At 37.1% G+C, this 16,270-nt stretch overlaps 2 protein-coding genes across 3 annotated transcripts; one reads left to right on the forward strand and one right to left on the reverse strand.

Moving 5' to 3' along the window:
* The first annotated feature begins 471 nt into the window (after positions 1–471).
* nocta (nocturnin a) lies at positions 472–5,075 on the forward strand. The gene is made up of 3 exons (XM_055179036.2): positions 472–1,072; positions 3,426–3,677; positions 3,796–5,075. Exons 1-3 carry the CDS (start codon positions 871–873, stop codon positions 4,653–4,655), a joined length of 1,314 nt encoding a protein of 437 aa, XP_055035011.2. The 5' UTR covers positions 472–870; the 3' UTR covers positions 4,656–5,075.
* A 1,503-nt stretch (positions 5,076–6,578) lies between these two features.
* elf2a (E74-like factor 2a (ets domain transcription factor)) lies at positions 6,579–16,119 on the reverse strand. Of its 2 annotated transcripts, XM_073854395.1 has the most exons (9): positions 15,792–16,119; positions 13,732–13,880; positions 13,410–13,602; positions 11,444–11,536; positions 11,125–11,235; positions 9,924–10,004; positions 9,639–9,831; positions 9,276–9,566; positions 6,579–9,057 (listed from the first exon to the last, which is right to left on the reverse strand). In XM_073854395.1, the coding sequence occupies exons 2-9, from the start codon at positions 13,807–13,809 to the stop codon at positions 8,544–8,546; spliced, it is 1,554 nt and encodes a 517-aa protein (XP_073710496.1). In that variant the 5' UTR covers positions 13,810–13,880; positions 15,792–16,119; the 3' UTR covers positions 6,579–8,543. The 2 variants fall into 2 exon arrangements, with proteins under 2 accessions (XP_073710496.1, XP_055034182.2); XM_055178207.2 differs by lacking the exons at positions 13,410–13,602; positions 13,732–13,880; positions 15,792–16,119 and adding an exon at positions 12,569–12,832.
* Positions 16,120–16,270: the final 151 nt, after the last annotated feature.

Consider the following 16,270-nt stretch of genomic DNA (forward strand, 5'->3'; position numbering starts at 1 on the left):
GCTGATAACATTTAATCAATACTAGGGTCTATCTAGCACAACTCTTCAAATAAACACCAGTGTTCAAGTCTCAGTTCCAAGGTGATGTTATGTGAAAGTTATGTAAAGATTGGACCTTCAGGTCAACAGGTTTATATCATAATCAGCCGCAACCTCATAACAATGTGCATATATAATTGTGTGTGTGTGTGCATATAAAGAACAAATGTATATATTTGAACAACTAAACCTTTAATTATGGATTTCGTGCTTGCTACGACAAAAAACGATCTTCATACCAAACATGGAAACTTTGGCAACCGTGCAATGTACGTCAATGATGACGATATACGTAATTACCATGCGTCTCTACATATTCTACTCTGATTGGCTGAATCAGCCGAAGCTCCTCCTATTTTATGACTGACTCCGGTTTCGCTGAAAGCCAAGCTCGGTCCCGTGGAAGTGGGGATAAACCATTTGCTGAAACGGGGTTGCAAATTTGCTACAATATGTAGTATTGTATAGTTTCCCAAACTGTTTATACTTTAATAAAAAATTAGACTTATATTAATTAGATATATTAATGTTGTAAACTGATAAATGGTACAAGTAATTCAGTTGTTTTAATACAATTTACCACGTCAGTCTTCTCGTCTCCCCTATACATAGATCGTTTATGTATCACTCTCTGGAGTATGATGTAACATCTACCGGCTTTTTTCCATACAGTGAGAAGACGATGTAACGTGTCTAAAATTATCTCTAAATGGCTGATATAAGTGATGTATTATATTTTTTGGAGCTCAACCAACGTAATTTTGACTTAGTCAAACTTTAAGACATATTTTAAAACGGTTTAAACTGCTGACTGTCAACCGAAGAGAAAGAATGTATCCGGCCAGACGATGTTCGTCGCTTCTTCACCGAGACTTCACCGCTCTCTGTCTTTCATCACTGGGGGCACATCCGAAAAAATCCGGTATTTTGAAGAAACGCAGCATTCCCGATTCACGACACTGTCATTCTAGTGTTCATCCTCCTCCACCACCGAGGTCAAACTCATCACCTGTTCTGCTCGGTTCTTTACAAGGTAACGTTAATTTAATATTAAAAAGTGAATCACATATGCCTATGTGTAAGTTACTATACAGTACGGTCCGTATAACAATGGCTTTGTCTCAAAACCTAATGAACCGCCTACCTACCTAGACAGCATTTTTTGAATAATAGTAGGCACAGCTGACTAGGGACATGCCACAACCTGTGACACCAAATTGCTGTATATGGCGCAGTTTGGGTGCATTGACTACACATTCCACACACACATTCTGGTTTTCAGGTTTTGTGGGGACATTTCGTAGACGTAATTGTTTTTATACTGTATAAACTGTTTATATTATCCTCTTCCCTAAACCCTAACAATCAGAGAAAACTTTCTGCTAACTTACTTCAGAATTTCAAGAACCATCATTCTGTTTGATTTATAAGCTTCTTTCTTCACGGGGACCTCAAAATGTCCCCACAAGGTCAAGAATTTACTGGTAATCCTATCTCAAATGTCCCCACAATGTGATAATTACCAGGCACACCTATTTTTCCTTGTATTCTGCCAAGTATACTGACATGATCTTAGATAACATAGTGCATTTGAACCTTACAATTGTCCATTGTAAAGTATAGAATAGTCACTAAAACAGCTAAAGTATACTATAGTATTCTACAGTTTACCATAGTATTTTTATGTGGTTGATAACAGTTGACTTATGAGGGTAATTTAATGAGGTAGATAAATATTGATGTTTACCAAAAGAGATTATTTTATTTGTATTTAGGGTCTTTATTCAAATGCATATTCTCTAATCTAATCAATGACAGTGCTTTGAAAAGCTTACTATAGGCCTTTGTTTAATTAAAAATGATTAATAGCCTACTTTAAATGTATCATTATGTGCTCAGACATCCATCTTCATGTACTCACAGGGCTCCAGACTGCCAGCAAATGGTGGTATTTTGCCACCAAAATTTGAGTGTGTGCCACTGAATTTTACATCCAGTCGCACATGTGCGACCAGTAAATTTTACCTTTTTTTGTGATGTGACACTGAATTTGAAACGTCACATTGAACTTTCTGCATCTATCATTAAAGTATTTATTAGTCATGCAGTGGAAATTAGTAGAAATATGAATATTTGGTTAGCATGCTGATTTACAGTGTGTGCCCCTAAATTTTCTGGTTGCGCCTCTAAAATTTTCAGTTGGGGGGCCACTGTGCTCCTAGTGAAAAAAGTTAGTCTGGAGCCCTGACTCATACATGATTTAATCTCGAAGTACTGTTTGTTTTTTGTTCTGTACTAGGATCTATTTCAGTGTACTCTGAATGTAACTTGATAGTCTAGCTAAAGGTCACTGTTCCGCCCCTTCCCCAAAAGGTCGGTCGGCTCCCACACTGAATAGGAATTTGATTCATGCCTGAGTAGTGTCATATGTTCACTTGAACCGAGTTCGTGTTTTGAAATGAATCCTTTGTGTTCGCGCAGCTGCCTTTTAGAATTAAGTAGAAATGTTGATGGTAGTTAGCTTGTTTTGTAATTAGTTGTTTTATAACAGCACAGTATCCTGTAAATGTACAATACTCTATTGTAATCCAATACATCAGAGAGTAACTGAGTCTATCTTAGTCTCTGAGGTCTCTTGCAGGTCGGCTCTTGCAAGGTGATCCCACATGATCTGCATGGGGAACTGCAATGTTATGTAGTATTGACTGAGTGAATATTCAAGAACAGGTTATACATTCGAGAAACTAGACTACAGTTTTATGGTGGTTAAAAACTTTTGATTTAGATTTTGAATTTCATGTATATTTGATCGCTGATTCATCAAGTCGTTTGCAAGCCAAAGGTTTATTTTAGAAAAAGTACACACGCAGGTCATTGTGCGAGATAAGCAAATATGAACCTTTTAGCTGACTCCAACATTTTTTTCTTATTTTATTCTGGTGACATGAGTTTATTCAATTAGATTCCAGACTGAGACACACTGTCCTCTTCCATCTATAGATTAAGTTAGGGCCGATCTGTTCTCTTCACCCACGTGCATGTTCGTGCGCGCACTTGAATGCACCGAAGTCCCGCAGACATACATCCGTCCCTCTAGTGATTTTCAAATGAGTCATTGTTCAGATGAATAGTAGGGGAAGGACAAACACACTGGTTTATTCAGGAACGCCTTTGTGTAGCAACACTCACACAGAGACACAGTCATATCCACAGTCCCCAGAATCATCGTACAACTCTGAATACAGGAATAGAGCTGAATGGGTGGATGCAGGCATTTGTCTCTCTATCACTATCACGTTAGTGTCAATGTACTGTTTATAACTCACCATTGACTTTCACATACTGCGTATTTTAAATGTAACATAATATTTTTGTGTTTTCTACAGCGTGTCAGATGGGCAGCAGCAACAGCAGCAGTAGCAGGCTCCTCAGTACTGCAGCTCAGTCACTGGTAGACCCTCACGTGGATGCCGACGACTGTGAATACGAGCAGGCCGACCCAGACGCACTTTTGCGTGAATGCGATGAGGTTTTGAGAAATCGCCCTCCTCGACTGCACCGAGACTTTGTTAGGATCAGAGCCAGCTCGTTGCAGAATGAACCCGTTCGCATCATGCAGTGGAACATTTTGGCTCAAGGTCAGCTTATTTGGTTTGGCTTATAATTTTTTATAAAGTATTTTGCATAATAGCATTAATAGTGAAACTAGTTAATTTTCTTTTAAATAATGTTTTTACATTTTATTGTATTCTTTAGCTCTTGGCGAGGGTACAGACGGTTTTGTGCGCTGTCCGATGGAAGCACTAAATTGGTCCGAGAGGAAATATCTTATATTGGAAGAGATCCTCACTTATAGACCAGATGTGCTGTGCCTGCAAGAGGTTGACCACTACTTTGACACTTTCCAGCCTTTATTATCCAGCTTGGGCTATCAGAGCAGCTTCTGCCCCAAACCAAGCTCTCCCTGTCTGGACGTCCACAACAACAACGGTCCAGATGGATGTGCTCTGTTTTACAACCGCCAACGTTTCCAGCTGCTCCACACCACCCACCTCAGACTCTCCGCCATGATGCTTAAAACCAACCAGGTAGCCATTGCGGCTACGCTTCGCTGCAGGCTCACGGGCCAAGTCTTCTGCGTGGCCGTAACGCATCTAAAGGCACGCAGCGGATGGGAGGCTTTCCGGAGCGCACAAGGCACTCATCTCCTCCAACAGCTCCGTAACATCACCGCTCAGACATACCCACAGCCGGAACAGGAGGAAGGAATACCATTGGTCGTATGCGGAGATTTTAACGCCGATCCTAGCGAAGAAGTGTATAGGCGATTTATGACGTCCCCACTGGGATTGGAAAGTGCTTATAAGTGCCTGAGTGAGGACGGGACCACAGAACCACCATACACCAGTTGGAAGATCCGGCCTAGTGGAGAGAGCTGCTCCACGCTGGATTACATCTGGTATTCCGAAAGAGCATTTCGTGTGGATGCTGTGCTGAAGATACCCAGTGAAGAGCAGATTGGGCCAAACCGGCTTCCTTCTTACCATTACCCCTCTGATCATCTGTCACTGGTGTGTGACCTCAGCTTCAATCAGCAACCTCATAGACTCATGTAGCCGTCAATCTTTAGTGTCATTCAGTAGTGTTCAAGTGCAGCTTAAGACATTCCTAGTGCATGTGTGGATGTACGTCTGAATGGGAGCATGTTTTACATTTGTATTAGAATGTAACTTATTTAATTCACATTAATCTTATTTTAACCTGCTTTAGTAGGTCTTAATGCATCTCTGATGTAATGATGTAAATGCTTTTATTTAATTTTCCTTGATGGAAATGAATTATGCTCTTATTATTTGTTTTAAGGCGGTTGTGCAATAATCTGTAATTTATTAAGTGAACTAAAAGATATCATGATCTCAGGAAGACTCACATGTGGAAAACGTTTATATTTATATTGACTGTACATTTCTTTCCTTAAAAATACTGTAATCATGTTTGCCAATGACATGTAATATAAAGTGTCATGCTATTTCAAATGGGTGTGCTGTCTTTATTTTATGAGCTGTTTGGAACAGTAACGGCCGTATAACGATAAATATATTAGCGTTCACATAATAACGATAACTTTATGCTAATTCCCTCACGCGCGCGGCACTCACGCAAATCACTTGCCTTTAATGGCAACTAATTGGATATTTCTTGTAATGAAAACTTTTGTAACTGTTTACATGTCACTGAATATGTACGTATTACGTGCTGTTCTTGTTGCATTTTCATAGCGGGTAAACAGATGATGTCTTCAACATACTAGCGTGCGTGCAGCGTTTCACGTAACAGTGAATCTAGTAGTTTCTGTAATAATATCTTACCTTTTGGCGTAACTAAGTCAGTGTGGGATGGAAAAAAACATTACGTAGTGAATTTCACAGCAACTGCATCAGCGCTGGATACCTGAGGTAATTTTATGTTATGTACCTCAGCAATGAGCTTCTACGCTGTGATAGAGGGTATGCATTGACGTCACTTTTCCGCGAGAGCTCGCCCAGTTGAGTGGCAAAACGTTTAACAAAATGGCTGTTTTTCATAGCGGGTTCTGCGAAAATGCCAATAAAACGGATTATTATCAGCTTAAATTGAATTTATTTGGACTTGATAGCAGAGGCGGACAATACTTAGTTACATTAGTTACATTTTCCAAGCATCTGTGCTTTATTAGGGTGTTTGTATTGGGGAAAAAACATTATTCACTACATTCTGAAGCATAAAATCATACTGTGTATTCTTTAATATTGCATATTAATATTTATTTTATGCCTAAATACATTTATATTGTGTACTTTTACGAGATTAAAAGTACGTTATGTACCTAAATATTAAATGTAAAACAAAAACGTATTATTTATGAAATGTAATAGAGTAAAAATTATGATAATATGCTTTGGAATGTGTGTGTTGCATAGAAAAACAGGGATAAAATACAAATACTTGGAAAAAATACTTTTAAGTAAAAAGTAAACTGATAGTGACCCCAGCAACTTGTCAACCCACATGTGGTCTGTAAACGTTAGAATAAACGATCAATTTACATCTCCTTTTGGTGTTTTTTTGGCAGTCTATAAAACGATAGCTCCGAATTCTTGTTAATCTGTTAGTACAGTCTATCGCACAACAGCCTTTTCCCATTTCGACGCATTTTCACCGTGTTTTCGTCGATGTCACGCTGTACTCAAATGCTGCCACTCAGTGGGCGTAACCGCCGTCCCTCTCGCCGACGGTGACGTCATGTGCATAAGTGCGCGTGCACTGTGTTCAAATAGATTTGGTTGGCTGTCAACGGTTTATCGTTCATCAGGTGGGAAAAAATCGCCCTGGAAGTGACCCTAACGATATTGTTCATTGTTTCTTTGTCGTTATAGCTGTGGCGCGAACTCCGCTATTCTTTTTAATATAAAACGATTTTTAAAACTATATGTTTTAAAGTTACCGTTAAAATGTGAACGGCCCTTTAGGGTTTAACTAAAACCGTGATAGACAGTAAGTGCAAAGGAAAAAAAATGGAATTTATTTCAAATATATACAGATTGAAGGTTCAGACAATTTTAGTTACCACATCCTGCTGAGGAAATATCTATTAGTACTGATCTATTACATCTTTCAATCGTGAATTGTCCTTAAATAATGTATTCATAGGCAATGAGTACAATTTGACAGATTGCATACAAAACCAATGCCTGAGAGAATTTCAAGAATGAGGTCCACATTAAATTGAGCTTGCTGCTTCACTTTTTTCGAGAGGATATTAAATGCAACGCTACCCTGTAAATTCTACCACCCTGATGTGGTCAAACTACAAAATTACAAAGTCCCCTGACATGCAGTTCAAAAGCTGTTTCTATATGAGCTTAACTTATTTATTGAATGGGAAAAATAAGCATCTAAATTGCAATTATTGAGTTTTAAGTATTTGACTGAAAGTTGAAATTTAGTGTAGTCCACGCCAACATTTTTTTTTTGAACATTTACCATACTGCTTTCTAAGACTCTTCTTCTATAGATTAAAGAGACATTTTCATTTCAACACAAAGGAAGATATTTTGATAAATGATGATAATCAGACAGGTACCCACCGACTTCCATAGTAGCAAAAACAAATACTATGGAAGTCAATTGGTATGTGTGCTTACCATCTATGATCAAAATATCTTTTTTTTGTGCGTGTTCAACAGAATAAAGAAACTCAAAACAGGTTTAGACCAACATGAGGGCGAGTAAATTACACAATTTTCATTTTTGGGTGAACTCTCATTAAATCTTGATGCAAATATTTTGATCTTACAAATTCAATTCTGGCCTCAAACCATCTGAGCCAACTGCAGAACTGAGATCTGGCAAATCATACATTTATGTCACAGATAATAAGGTCTCTCATAAAACATTAGACTGTATTTTTAGGGACAGTTATATTCAGATTCTTGTTTTGTGTCACAGTAGTCTTAAAACTGACAAAAAAGAAAATAGCACTTAAGTGACTTTATTACCAAAGGTAAAACTAAAAGTATCTATGGTCACACTATTGACAGTCCTAACTCAGGTCATATAGGAATGCGACCTTATAGAAAAAAACTTTACAAGTTCATAAAGATCAGTTAACAAAAACACGTTTTGTACACAAAATGAAACAAAGCTTGTTAAAACCATTCGTTTGCATAATTTGTTCTGTATATTTAAATCTACTTGGATACATTTAAGCATTGGAATACGACAAAATATATGCTTCATATATTGAATATTCAATATAATGTTTTCGGACATTTTCTTTCCCTTTTTGGACATGTACGAAACACAAAAGTGATCTGCGAAGTACAAAGCAGTGAATGAAAGTTATAGAAAAACACAATAGATAACGTACAGAAAGAGAAAATTATTTTAACAAGACTGAAATGACAAAAAAGATGTAAATGTCCTTCTGAAAACAGTTTCCTCCGAACTGTAAAAAAAAACACTTGCTGGTACAAAATAAAAATATATATTTACAAAAAAGCAAAATTGGTTTATATTATTAATTAGAAAGAAAAAGGTGACCCAAGGCTGCTTGTCTCGTCATTCACTACCACAATGGTATATCTACACACAGATTTTTCGCCAGGTAAGCAGGTGAAAGCAAGCATCTCTGATGCCTGCGTCTCTTCACCAATGTGACTTTCAATCTTTAGCACCAAGTGAAGTTCATTCCTACAGCATAGATGTTTTGCCATAACAAAGTATGATTTGAATAGATTAATGTGGGGAAAGAAATAAAGAAGCGTTCTGATATCTAACCCGGGGATGGTGGTAATAGTGTTGGGGTGTGAACGACTTTCTGAGCTGTAGTGCTGGTTTAATCCATTTCACATAAGACACAGCCACCATTCCAAGACCATGACTGTTATTCGTCACATCACCTGCATTACCGTCATCTGCATCACAAGTGCCGTCGTTGGATTTGTCAGGAAGTGAACCTTTACTCAGCTCTGTGTGTTTGTCATTGCAGAACTGTCATCTGTCTTAGTCACCGAAACTTCAGAACTCTCGACCTTTACAACAGTCACATCCTGTAGAGACGTCGCAGGTTGTACGTTCGGCACCACGGTCACCCCTGGTTGCGTGGTCACCACTGTAACTGGAGCTGAGGCTGCAGATGTGGTGATGTTAGAGGGGATGGCGAGCTTCAGGACTTGGGTGTTGGTGGTTGGCACGGTAACCGGGGAGAGAGCGCTCAGAGTGATTGGAGTGCCGGCTTTGCCAGGTACGGTAGGAAGGGTGATGAACTGCAAGGTGATTCTCTCGCCGCTTTGGCCCTGAGCTGGCACTAGCGTCGGCACGGCCTGGAGAAACACTTTGCCTGCGTTGTTGCCCCCTGCGATCGAGCTGGAAGCTGGGAGAATCGTAGGACGGACAGAGTTTAAATTTGCTGTGGAGATTTTCTGACCCTGTGATGTTGTCATGAGAACAGGGACCTGCATGGCCAACCTCATCGTCCTACAAAAAAGTACATAATAATATTAGTATAGATAACTATATAAATAATGATACTATTTTAAGATAATAACCATATGATTATGGATACAACCAAGGTACTTAGCATTCATTACACTCTTAGTTGTGAGTTTAGGATGAGTCATTGCAGGAATCGCTTTGGTATAATGCGCTAACGGGGTAAGCTAATATGTAATAATATGACACATCCTGATTCCTACCCGGGGGCTGTCGTTGTGTTGACCGATGACTGCTGCAGGGTCATAAAGGCATCTTGTCCTGAGGTTAGATTGATGATTTTAGGCACAGCAGCAGAGGATGAGACCACCACCCCTTTGCCCTTCGGATTGCTGCGGTTGGCTGCAGCTGGGGTTTCTTTCTTTCCCTCGTCAATGCTGTCGTCCATGTCGTCGTCGTCATCTATGAAGACGATGTCTTTGGGCATCTCTTTAAACTGGTACACAAGTCTTTGGCCTTCCACTTTTGCTAAAATGCCCCGCTGATAGTAATACCTAAATAAGACAGTAGGTTAAAAACACGTAAAAACGTAAATGTATTAGAAACAACAGACAAACAAACACTACCTGAGTGCTCTCCCCATTGTCTCATAGTTCATGTCAGGTTTATTCTTATGTCTGCCCCATAATTTAGATACTGCTTTGGAATCCACAAGCTTGAATATTCCCTTCTCTTTCTGAGTCCATTTAATGTATTTTGGACAGGTTTCCTTATCCTGCAGGAGGTCCAACAAGAACTCCCATAGGTAAGTAGTTGAGCCTGGAAGACAAACATGTTTGGTTTGAACTTAAAATGGGTATCACTGCTGGATAAGAGTCTCTTGGACATATGAATATAGAAAAAACATTTACCCTTGCTGTCTCTTGATTTCCTCTTATAGACCAGATCCAATGAACCATCGCAGCCATTTCGTGGAGTTCTGGGTTTTCGTCCTGATGGGAAACATCACATAGATTAAATAACTTGTATAAAGTATTTTCATTTAGTCTGTTTTTTTCTATAATCCACAACTGATGGTGACGGTCACATTATGACCACACAGAGAACTGGGACTTGAACATGGACAAATATTCACACATACACAAAAGAAACAAGAGTTTTGTATTGATATTTGTATTATAATTAATAATTGTCCAGTAAAATGAGTGTATGGAGTTTTGTCATTGTGGTGATTTGTCCTATAGTTTTATATCTCTGGGAAAGTAGTAGCGGGAATCCTTTGTTCCATTCAGTTTGGGAGTCTACCAATGTTAATTAAACATGGAGGTTTCAGGGACAACGCGGCGGAGTTCAGAATATTGTGAACTACTCGGTAAGGTATTTGAAAAAAGTTATATATTCTAATTATTGTGATCAAATACATTTTTCCAGAGTTAATGTCTTTGGAATTGTTTCGAGTGTTCTTGTGAGTTGCCCTCCCCATGGGGAAAAAAGCGCTGGCCGCCACTATAAATGTGTGTGTTTGGAGTAGTTTTTTTTTGTCCGTGTCTGCTGCTGTGAAGTGTGGCCGGAAGGCTGCAGGTCTTTTCTTGTATTTTCTGTTATTTTTTGTATTTTGCTTTACTAATTTTTGGGATTTTTGAATCTGTTTTGAATTGGTATTTTGTAACATTGGTTTCAACTTACTTTGGAAGACTTTTGAATATATTTCTTTATATTTTGCTCTTTATTGGACATTTTTTGACTATTTTTGACTTGTTTTTAGAATAAACACTTTTGCACTTCTCACACTATCTCTGTTTAATTTGGCCATATGTTTTTTTTTGGTACCCCTTTAGGGGGTTACCATTACACTGATTAAATATATTTTTAAACATTGTCATTATGATTAAATAATCTGCAATTTAAGGATTTTGTAACCATTATGAAATTAAAGCCAAAGCCATTAAAAAAATTAAAACTGAGAGATTAAATCAAAGCTGAAAGTGCACTTTCACCACAAGGTCACGTAGGACTTTAAATGCAGTATACTACAGCAATGGCATGTTATTTCAAATAGCACATTCAACTAATGTCTAAAAAGTGTTTAGGTGATAGTCAGGCATGGTTCACCTCTTTTCTTCTTCTTCAGTAGATCTGTGTCGTCTAGAACAACAATGTCCTTAGAAACGGACCCTATGTCCTCGGTTCGCACCTCTACTTCCACCTCAGAAAAAAGCTCTTCTGCAAAAAAAATGAAAGGGAGAAAATTTGTGATTTTTTTCCTCTTTGTGAAACACTTTAGGAAAAATATAGTTTACTTCTTATCCACAAAACTAACATAAACTACATCCAATTAGATAATTATGTATAATCTATATAATCTAGTGTCATTATTTGTTGCCTTTACAAAGAGGATGACATGTTAATCATGTATGTAATGATGAAACACCTGCATTGCGATCCCCCTGCAGACTGGCTGGTGAATCCATGTGCAGCAGAGCTTCGGCTGCTTCAATAGTTTTATCATGTACTGAGACTTCCACTATAAAATAGTGAAAAAAATTATTGTCATCCAATAATAAAACTCAAAAGAATTACCAAAAGCTACACATGTAGTGCATACAATCCTTAAAATATCCTTGTTTTAAGCCGTTTTACATTTTGTTACTCACTAATAACAGCTATAAAAGCCACAGATAAAATTAAATAAATTAAAGCAAACTTATTTTTGTAAATATTATTTATATTTTTCCTCTTCCATCCATAAATTAATAAAATTGGCGGTAAAGTAACAAAATATTTCAGTATCTGTCCGCTTATTGGCTACACTGTAGTTTCCGAAACAGCAGTGAGCAACGATTGGACAGAAACGCTGTCACTCAACGACCTTCACCGCCTATTACTACACTTCCGCCCTAATCTCAAAATACGAACGAAAGCGAATGTTTAATCAATCATTATGATATAACTGCACGAAACACATGACGATTTTCTTAAATATTTTTCGAAATCATATAAAAATACTTAGTGTCTGTTACTAAAACAATGCGTTTGGTACGTTTAATAAACCAATCTTAAGTTATCCAAGACAAAAAGAAAGTACGTTTATCAAGATACTACAAACAAGCTTTTCTGTTAACCCTAATTTGAGTAAAATACCACTGGTTATAATAAATAATAATAAAAATCCTGTAGCTATTAAGTATTATCTGCGTCAATCTATAATGCAAACAATAAACAACAGAACCGTTAGCTGATTTGAACGGACAATCAGCTAGCAATAAACAGCCATTTTCAAAACATTTAACCGCAATGTTCAACCACAAAACTCCAATACGCTGTAAATCAGATTATAAACAATAAATAAAAACAACGTGTCCAAGACGCGAAAAGGAAAACAAACACACTTCCTGGTTTCAGACAGTCACTAGCATCACTCCGCTATAATAAACAACTTTAATCGACTCTAAAGTAAAATTATTAAACACACAAAACAACAGTGGTATATACGACTCCACAAATACAAATTAACACCGTCGTTAAAGCAAAATGACAAGAAATTATTTAATGTTACTTAAACTTGTCGCAGCGGATCGACGGCAGCTTCTTACTTCCTGGTTGTCAATCAAGCGCCTTTGCATCATTTACCTCAGCAGAGGCAAAGCGCTTCTTACCTCAAATCACGTGGTTCTTTGGATTTATATTGCGTTTATTGTTTGCCAGCTTTGACTAGTAAATCTAGCTGAAGTGAAACTAAGTCGGCATATCAGCGGTACAGACGACTAAACACATTAAACACCACAACTATCTATAAACATCTTTTCACGTTTGACCCTATAAATGGCCAGATCGTAAAAGGATCAATGTCATTGCATAGTCAACAACATTTCTGAGCACAGATGATGCTTTTTTATATCCAAGTAAGTTTTAAACGTTTATTTTTGACCTTATGTTTCTTCTCAATTTTATCAATAACTTTATACACAAGTACTCTTTGAAGCAAAAATTTTATCAATTTAAACAAAATGCCACAAGATGTCTCTATTTAGCTGTTAATGTTGGTAAAAGAAAATGCTAACACTCCCCTGAGCAATATTTGTCTTAAAAAAACTTATTGGTGATGCGAAAGATCAAAGTAATGTGCAAAGTCACAAAATGGCCACGTTTTTCCAAATGTTTTAGAGATCTGATTATATCCTCATTACCTATAATATATATATATATATATATATATATATATATATATAACACACACACACGTAAGTTTAACTGCTTAGAGGCATATATTAAAATAATAATAATAATAAAGATCATAACTACACATGATTGGATTGGCCTTACAACCAAACACACAACTTTCCCTACACTAACACATCTAATTTACATAAAGAAAATGCAGAGAAATTATTGCTTACCTGTTGCTATCTCTTGGAACTCAGTCTCCACAACCTGTTCTTCAGCCACATCTTGGACCAGATAGGTATTCTGATCATCATAAACTAACACCTGAGCAGCATAGCACTGCTCTACTTCTGCACTATTCACCTGCTCCACTATTACTGCAGGACAATCCTTATCTCCGTCAGTCTCTGCCCCATCATTGCAAACCTCCTGGCAATAAAACAGAAATTTTAAAGAAGCATTCTGGTTTTCTTTCTTATAGTGTTGCATTTATTTCAAGTAGTGTTTCATGTAAATGTATGTTCATTCTTGAGCACGTTTTGTACAAATGCAAACCTCCTGCTGTGCCTCATCATCTCCAGCAACATACTCCAATATATTCCCTCCACCATCTACAATAACCATTGAGGTCATGACTCATTCCTCTCTGTCAAAACTGCAATTATCCACTTTCTCCTTCTGATGTCCTTGAGTGAAGTCACAACCTGGAAAGAGAAAATAATATATATATTTTTGCAGCTGTAGTTTTTTGGAGATGTTGCAGTAATACTGTCAAACACAATATGCTTGTTCTGTCTGTGCTACAGATCAGCAGGACATCATTTTTCATAACCAAATGTTATTTCTAAGAAAAGGTGATGCTGCATTCATCCATGATTCATCACATTGCTACTGTGAGATGCCAAACATGTTCACAAAAAGACCTTCAGGCAAACAAATGTACATGTCATGTAGTGTGCTGCATACATATAGGGACGGTTTCCCGGACAGGAAGACCAGTCCTAGACTAAAATAAATGTAAGAGCTGTCCAAACTGAAAAAAACTTGCACTGACATATCTTTAAATACATCAGTACCGTTTTATTCCCCTCAAAATGCACACAAGTAATGTTTTTAGTAAAGCATGTTTGTTATATTTCCTAATTAAGCTACAGTCTAGTCCTGGCTTAAGCTAATCCCTGTCCGGGAAACTACCCCACAGTGTAATATATATATATGAAGAGTTTCGTTGCAAAACGAGATAAATCCATTTTTTAACATTTTTGTCAAAACATGTTTATTATTATGTTATCATGTTGTTATTTCGTTTTATGGTGCTACTTAGCTGTATTTTTTTAAGTTATGAAGGTTTTAATCAAAACAAACCAACTGCAGTTGCATTGAAATTAATTGGAATGCACAATCAAAAAACGAGATTTCTGAACAATTTAAAAAACGGTGGTTTTCTTGTTTTGCAACGAAACTCTTCATATATATATATATATGCATTTGGCAGACATGTAGAAAAGAAAAGACAGAAGTTGTCTGTATCCTGTTGGCAAAACTTTTCTTGGTGGAGTATAGGAACTGAATTGTCTGAATAAGTTTAACCCCATAACTGTCACACCACCCTTTTGAGTGGGGGGGTGAAAAGTTGATTTGCACTTCAAATGAATATAACTCTGGCATTTTTTGGGCTAGAAGCCTAATCTTGGTCTTGTTTTAAAGAAGACAATTTAAGGTGACATATAGTAGGATTATCAATGTTTTAGGCGCACTCTCATAAATGAATCAATTACTCTCCCTACATAATTTATTTTATAAAACACTGAAAATAGCTGTATTCTAGAGGCTTAGACCTTTTGTAATGCACTTGCACATCACTTTGGTTAAAAGCATCAGCCAAATGCATAAATTTAATGTTTTATTTGTCCCAGATAAAAACATTTATAAAAACATTTACCCAGTAGTAAACTAGTCAACTTAAAAAGACTGAAAATGTGGCCAAGACTAAAGATTGAAAAGTAATTTTCAACATTGAATAGCTAATTCAGCAAAATAAAATACACTACACTAAGAGAAAATGTCACGTTTGAGTTTTTGGGGCTCATTGCGTGGCTTTTCAAATATATTGTAATTATGAAGACATGCAAACACATTTAACTGCATCTGTACTGTTATAATAATAACATTACTAATAATAATTTTTAACAAGGACAAATTGTATTTAATTAATTGTATTAGGCAGTGAGCTTGTTATTCTCACCTGGTTCCCATAATTCTTTTTTGGTCATGATAAAGCAAACATTGATATTATTGTAGTTTCTATTATTGTTGACATTAAAACGGTTTCTCAATTGACTAAATTGCACAATGTCAGTAAATACCTAACCTAACCTAACGGATCCATCATGTGCATTTTCAAGGTTAACGAGCCGTGCAAAGAAAGAAAACATAACCATTTGACGAACTTTTACAAAGACTAACGAGAAGTATTAGAACGGAAAACAACAGCTAGCTGCGTCAAACTAAATAAACACAGCCGTTAAAACAAACACCCAGCTTTTAATAAAGTCAAAATGAATTAACTTCAATCTCCAATTCTTGTATTGGTGGGAACATTTGACATTTCTTACCGTTTGTGTTTATTTCTTGTCGTTTGGATCACTTTACGTCGGTCGAATGTACTCTGTTATAATGTTAGCATGCTAGCCATGCTATGACAGATTGACTTGCTGACGCTAAAGCTGCTCAATTTGCCTAATGTGGTCGCTGATAAAGCGCATACATGCATGCGATAGACACGCGTCTATTTAAGCAATTCCAAATTAAAAGAAAAAATGTGTTTTTGCAGGCTGCTTTGGTTTAGTCGGCAATATTTTGCGTAGCTGCTTCTGGGCCTCCAGTTAGCAAAATCTGACGAACTGCGCAGCAACCGCTCGTGACATCATCACACGCCAGTCCAAAGTGCGCGCCCGCTCAAATTACAGAAAAGCATATTATGTTACACTTAACATTATGATAAATCAGTACTTTCAACATTTTTAATATCACAGTATAAATAGTATCAGTGTATGATATGCCTAAATCTGGGGGCAATGTATAGCTTAGTATA

This window comes from Misgurnus anguillicaudatus, chromosome 16 (assembly GCF_027580225.2).
Source record: "Misgurnus anguillicaudatus chromosome 16, ASM2758022v2, whole genome shotgun sequence".
Lineage (NCBI taxonomy): Eukaryota > Metazoa > Chordata > Actinopteri > Cypriniformes > Cobitidae > Misgurnus > Misgurnus anguillicaudatus.

What these genes read in the sequence shown, in the direction of transcription:
- nocta (XM_055179036.2), top strand. Translation starts at nt 871, where the DNA reads ATGTATCCGGCCAGACGATGTTCGTCGCTTCTTCACCGAGACTTCACC. An exon ending in TCTGCTCGGTTCTTTACAAG is followed by an intron (nt 1,073 to 3,425) that starts GTAACGTTAATT and finishes TGTTTTCTACAG; the next exon opens with CGTGTCAGATGGGCAGCAGC. An exon ending in GTGGAACATTTTGGCTCAAG is followed by an intron (nt 3,678 to 3,795) that starts GTCAGCTTATTT and finishes TGTATTCTTTAG; the next exon opens with CTCTTGGCGAGGGTACAGAC.
- elf2a (XM_073854395.1), bottom strand. Translation starts at nt 13,809, where the DNA reads ATGACCTCAATGGTTATTGTAGATGGTGGAGGGAATATATTGGAGTAT. An exon ending in ATGATGAGGCACAGCAGGAG is followed by an intron (nt 13,603 to 13,731) that starts GTTTGCATTTGT and finishes TATTGCCAGGAG; the next exon opens with GTTTGCAATGATGGGGCAGA. An exon ending in GCAGGGGGATCGCAATGCAG is followed by an intron (nt 11,236 to 11,443) that starts GTGTTTCATCAT and finishes TTTTTTTTGCAG; the next exon opens with AAGAGCTTTTTTCTGAGGTG.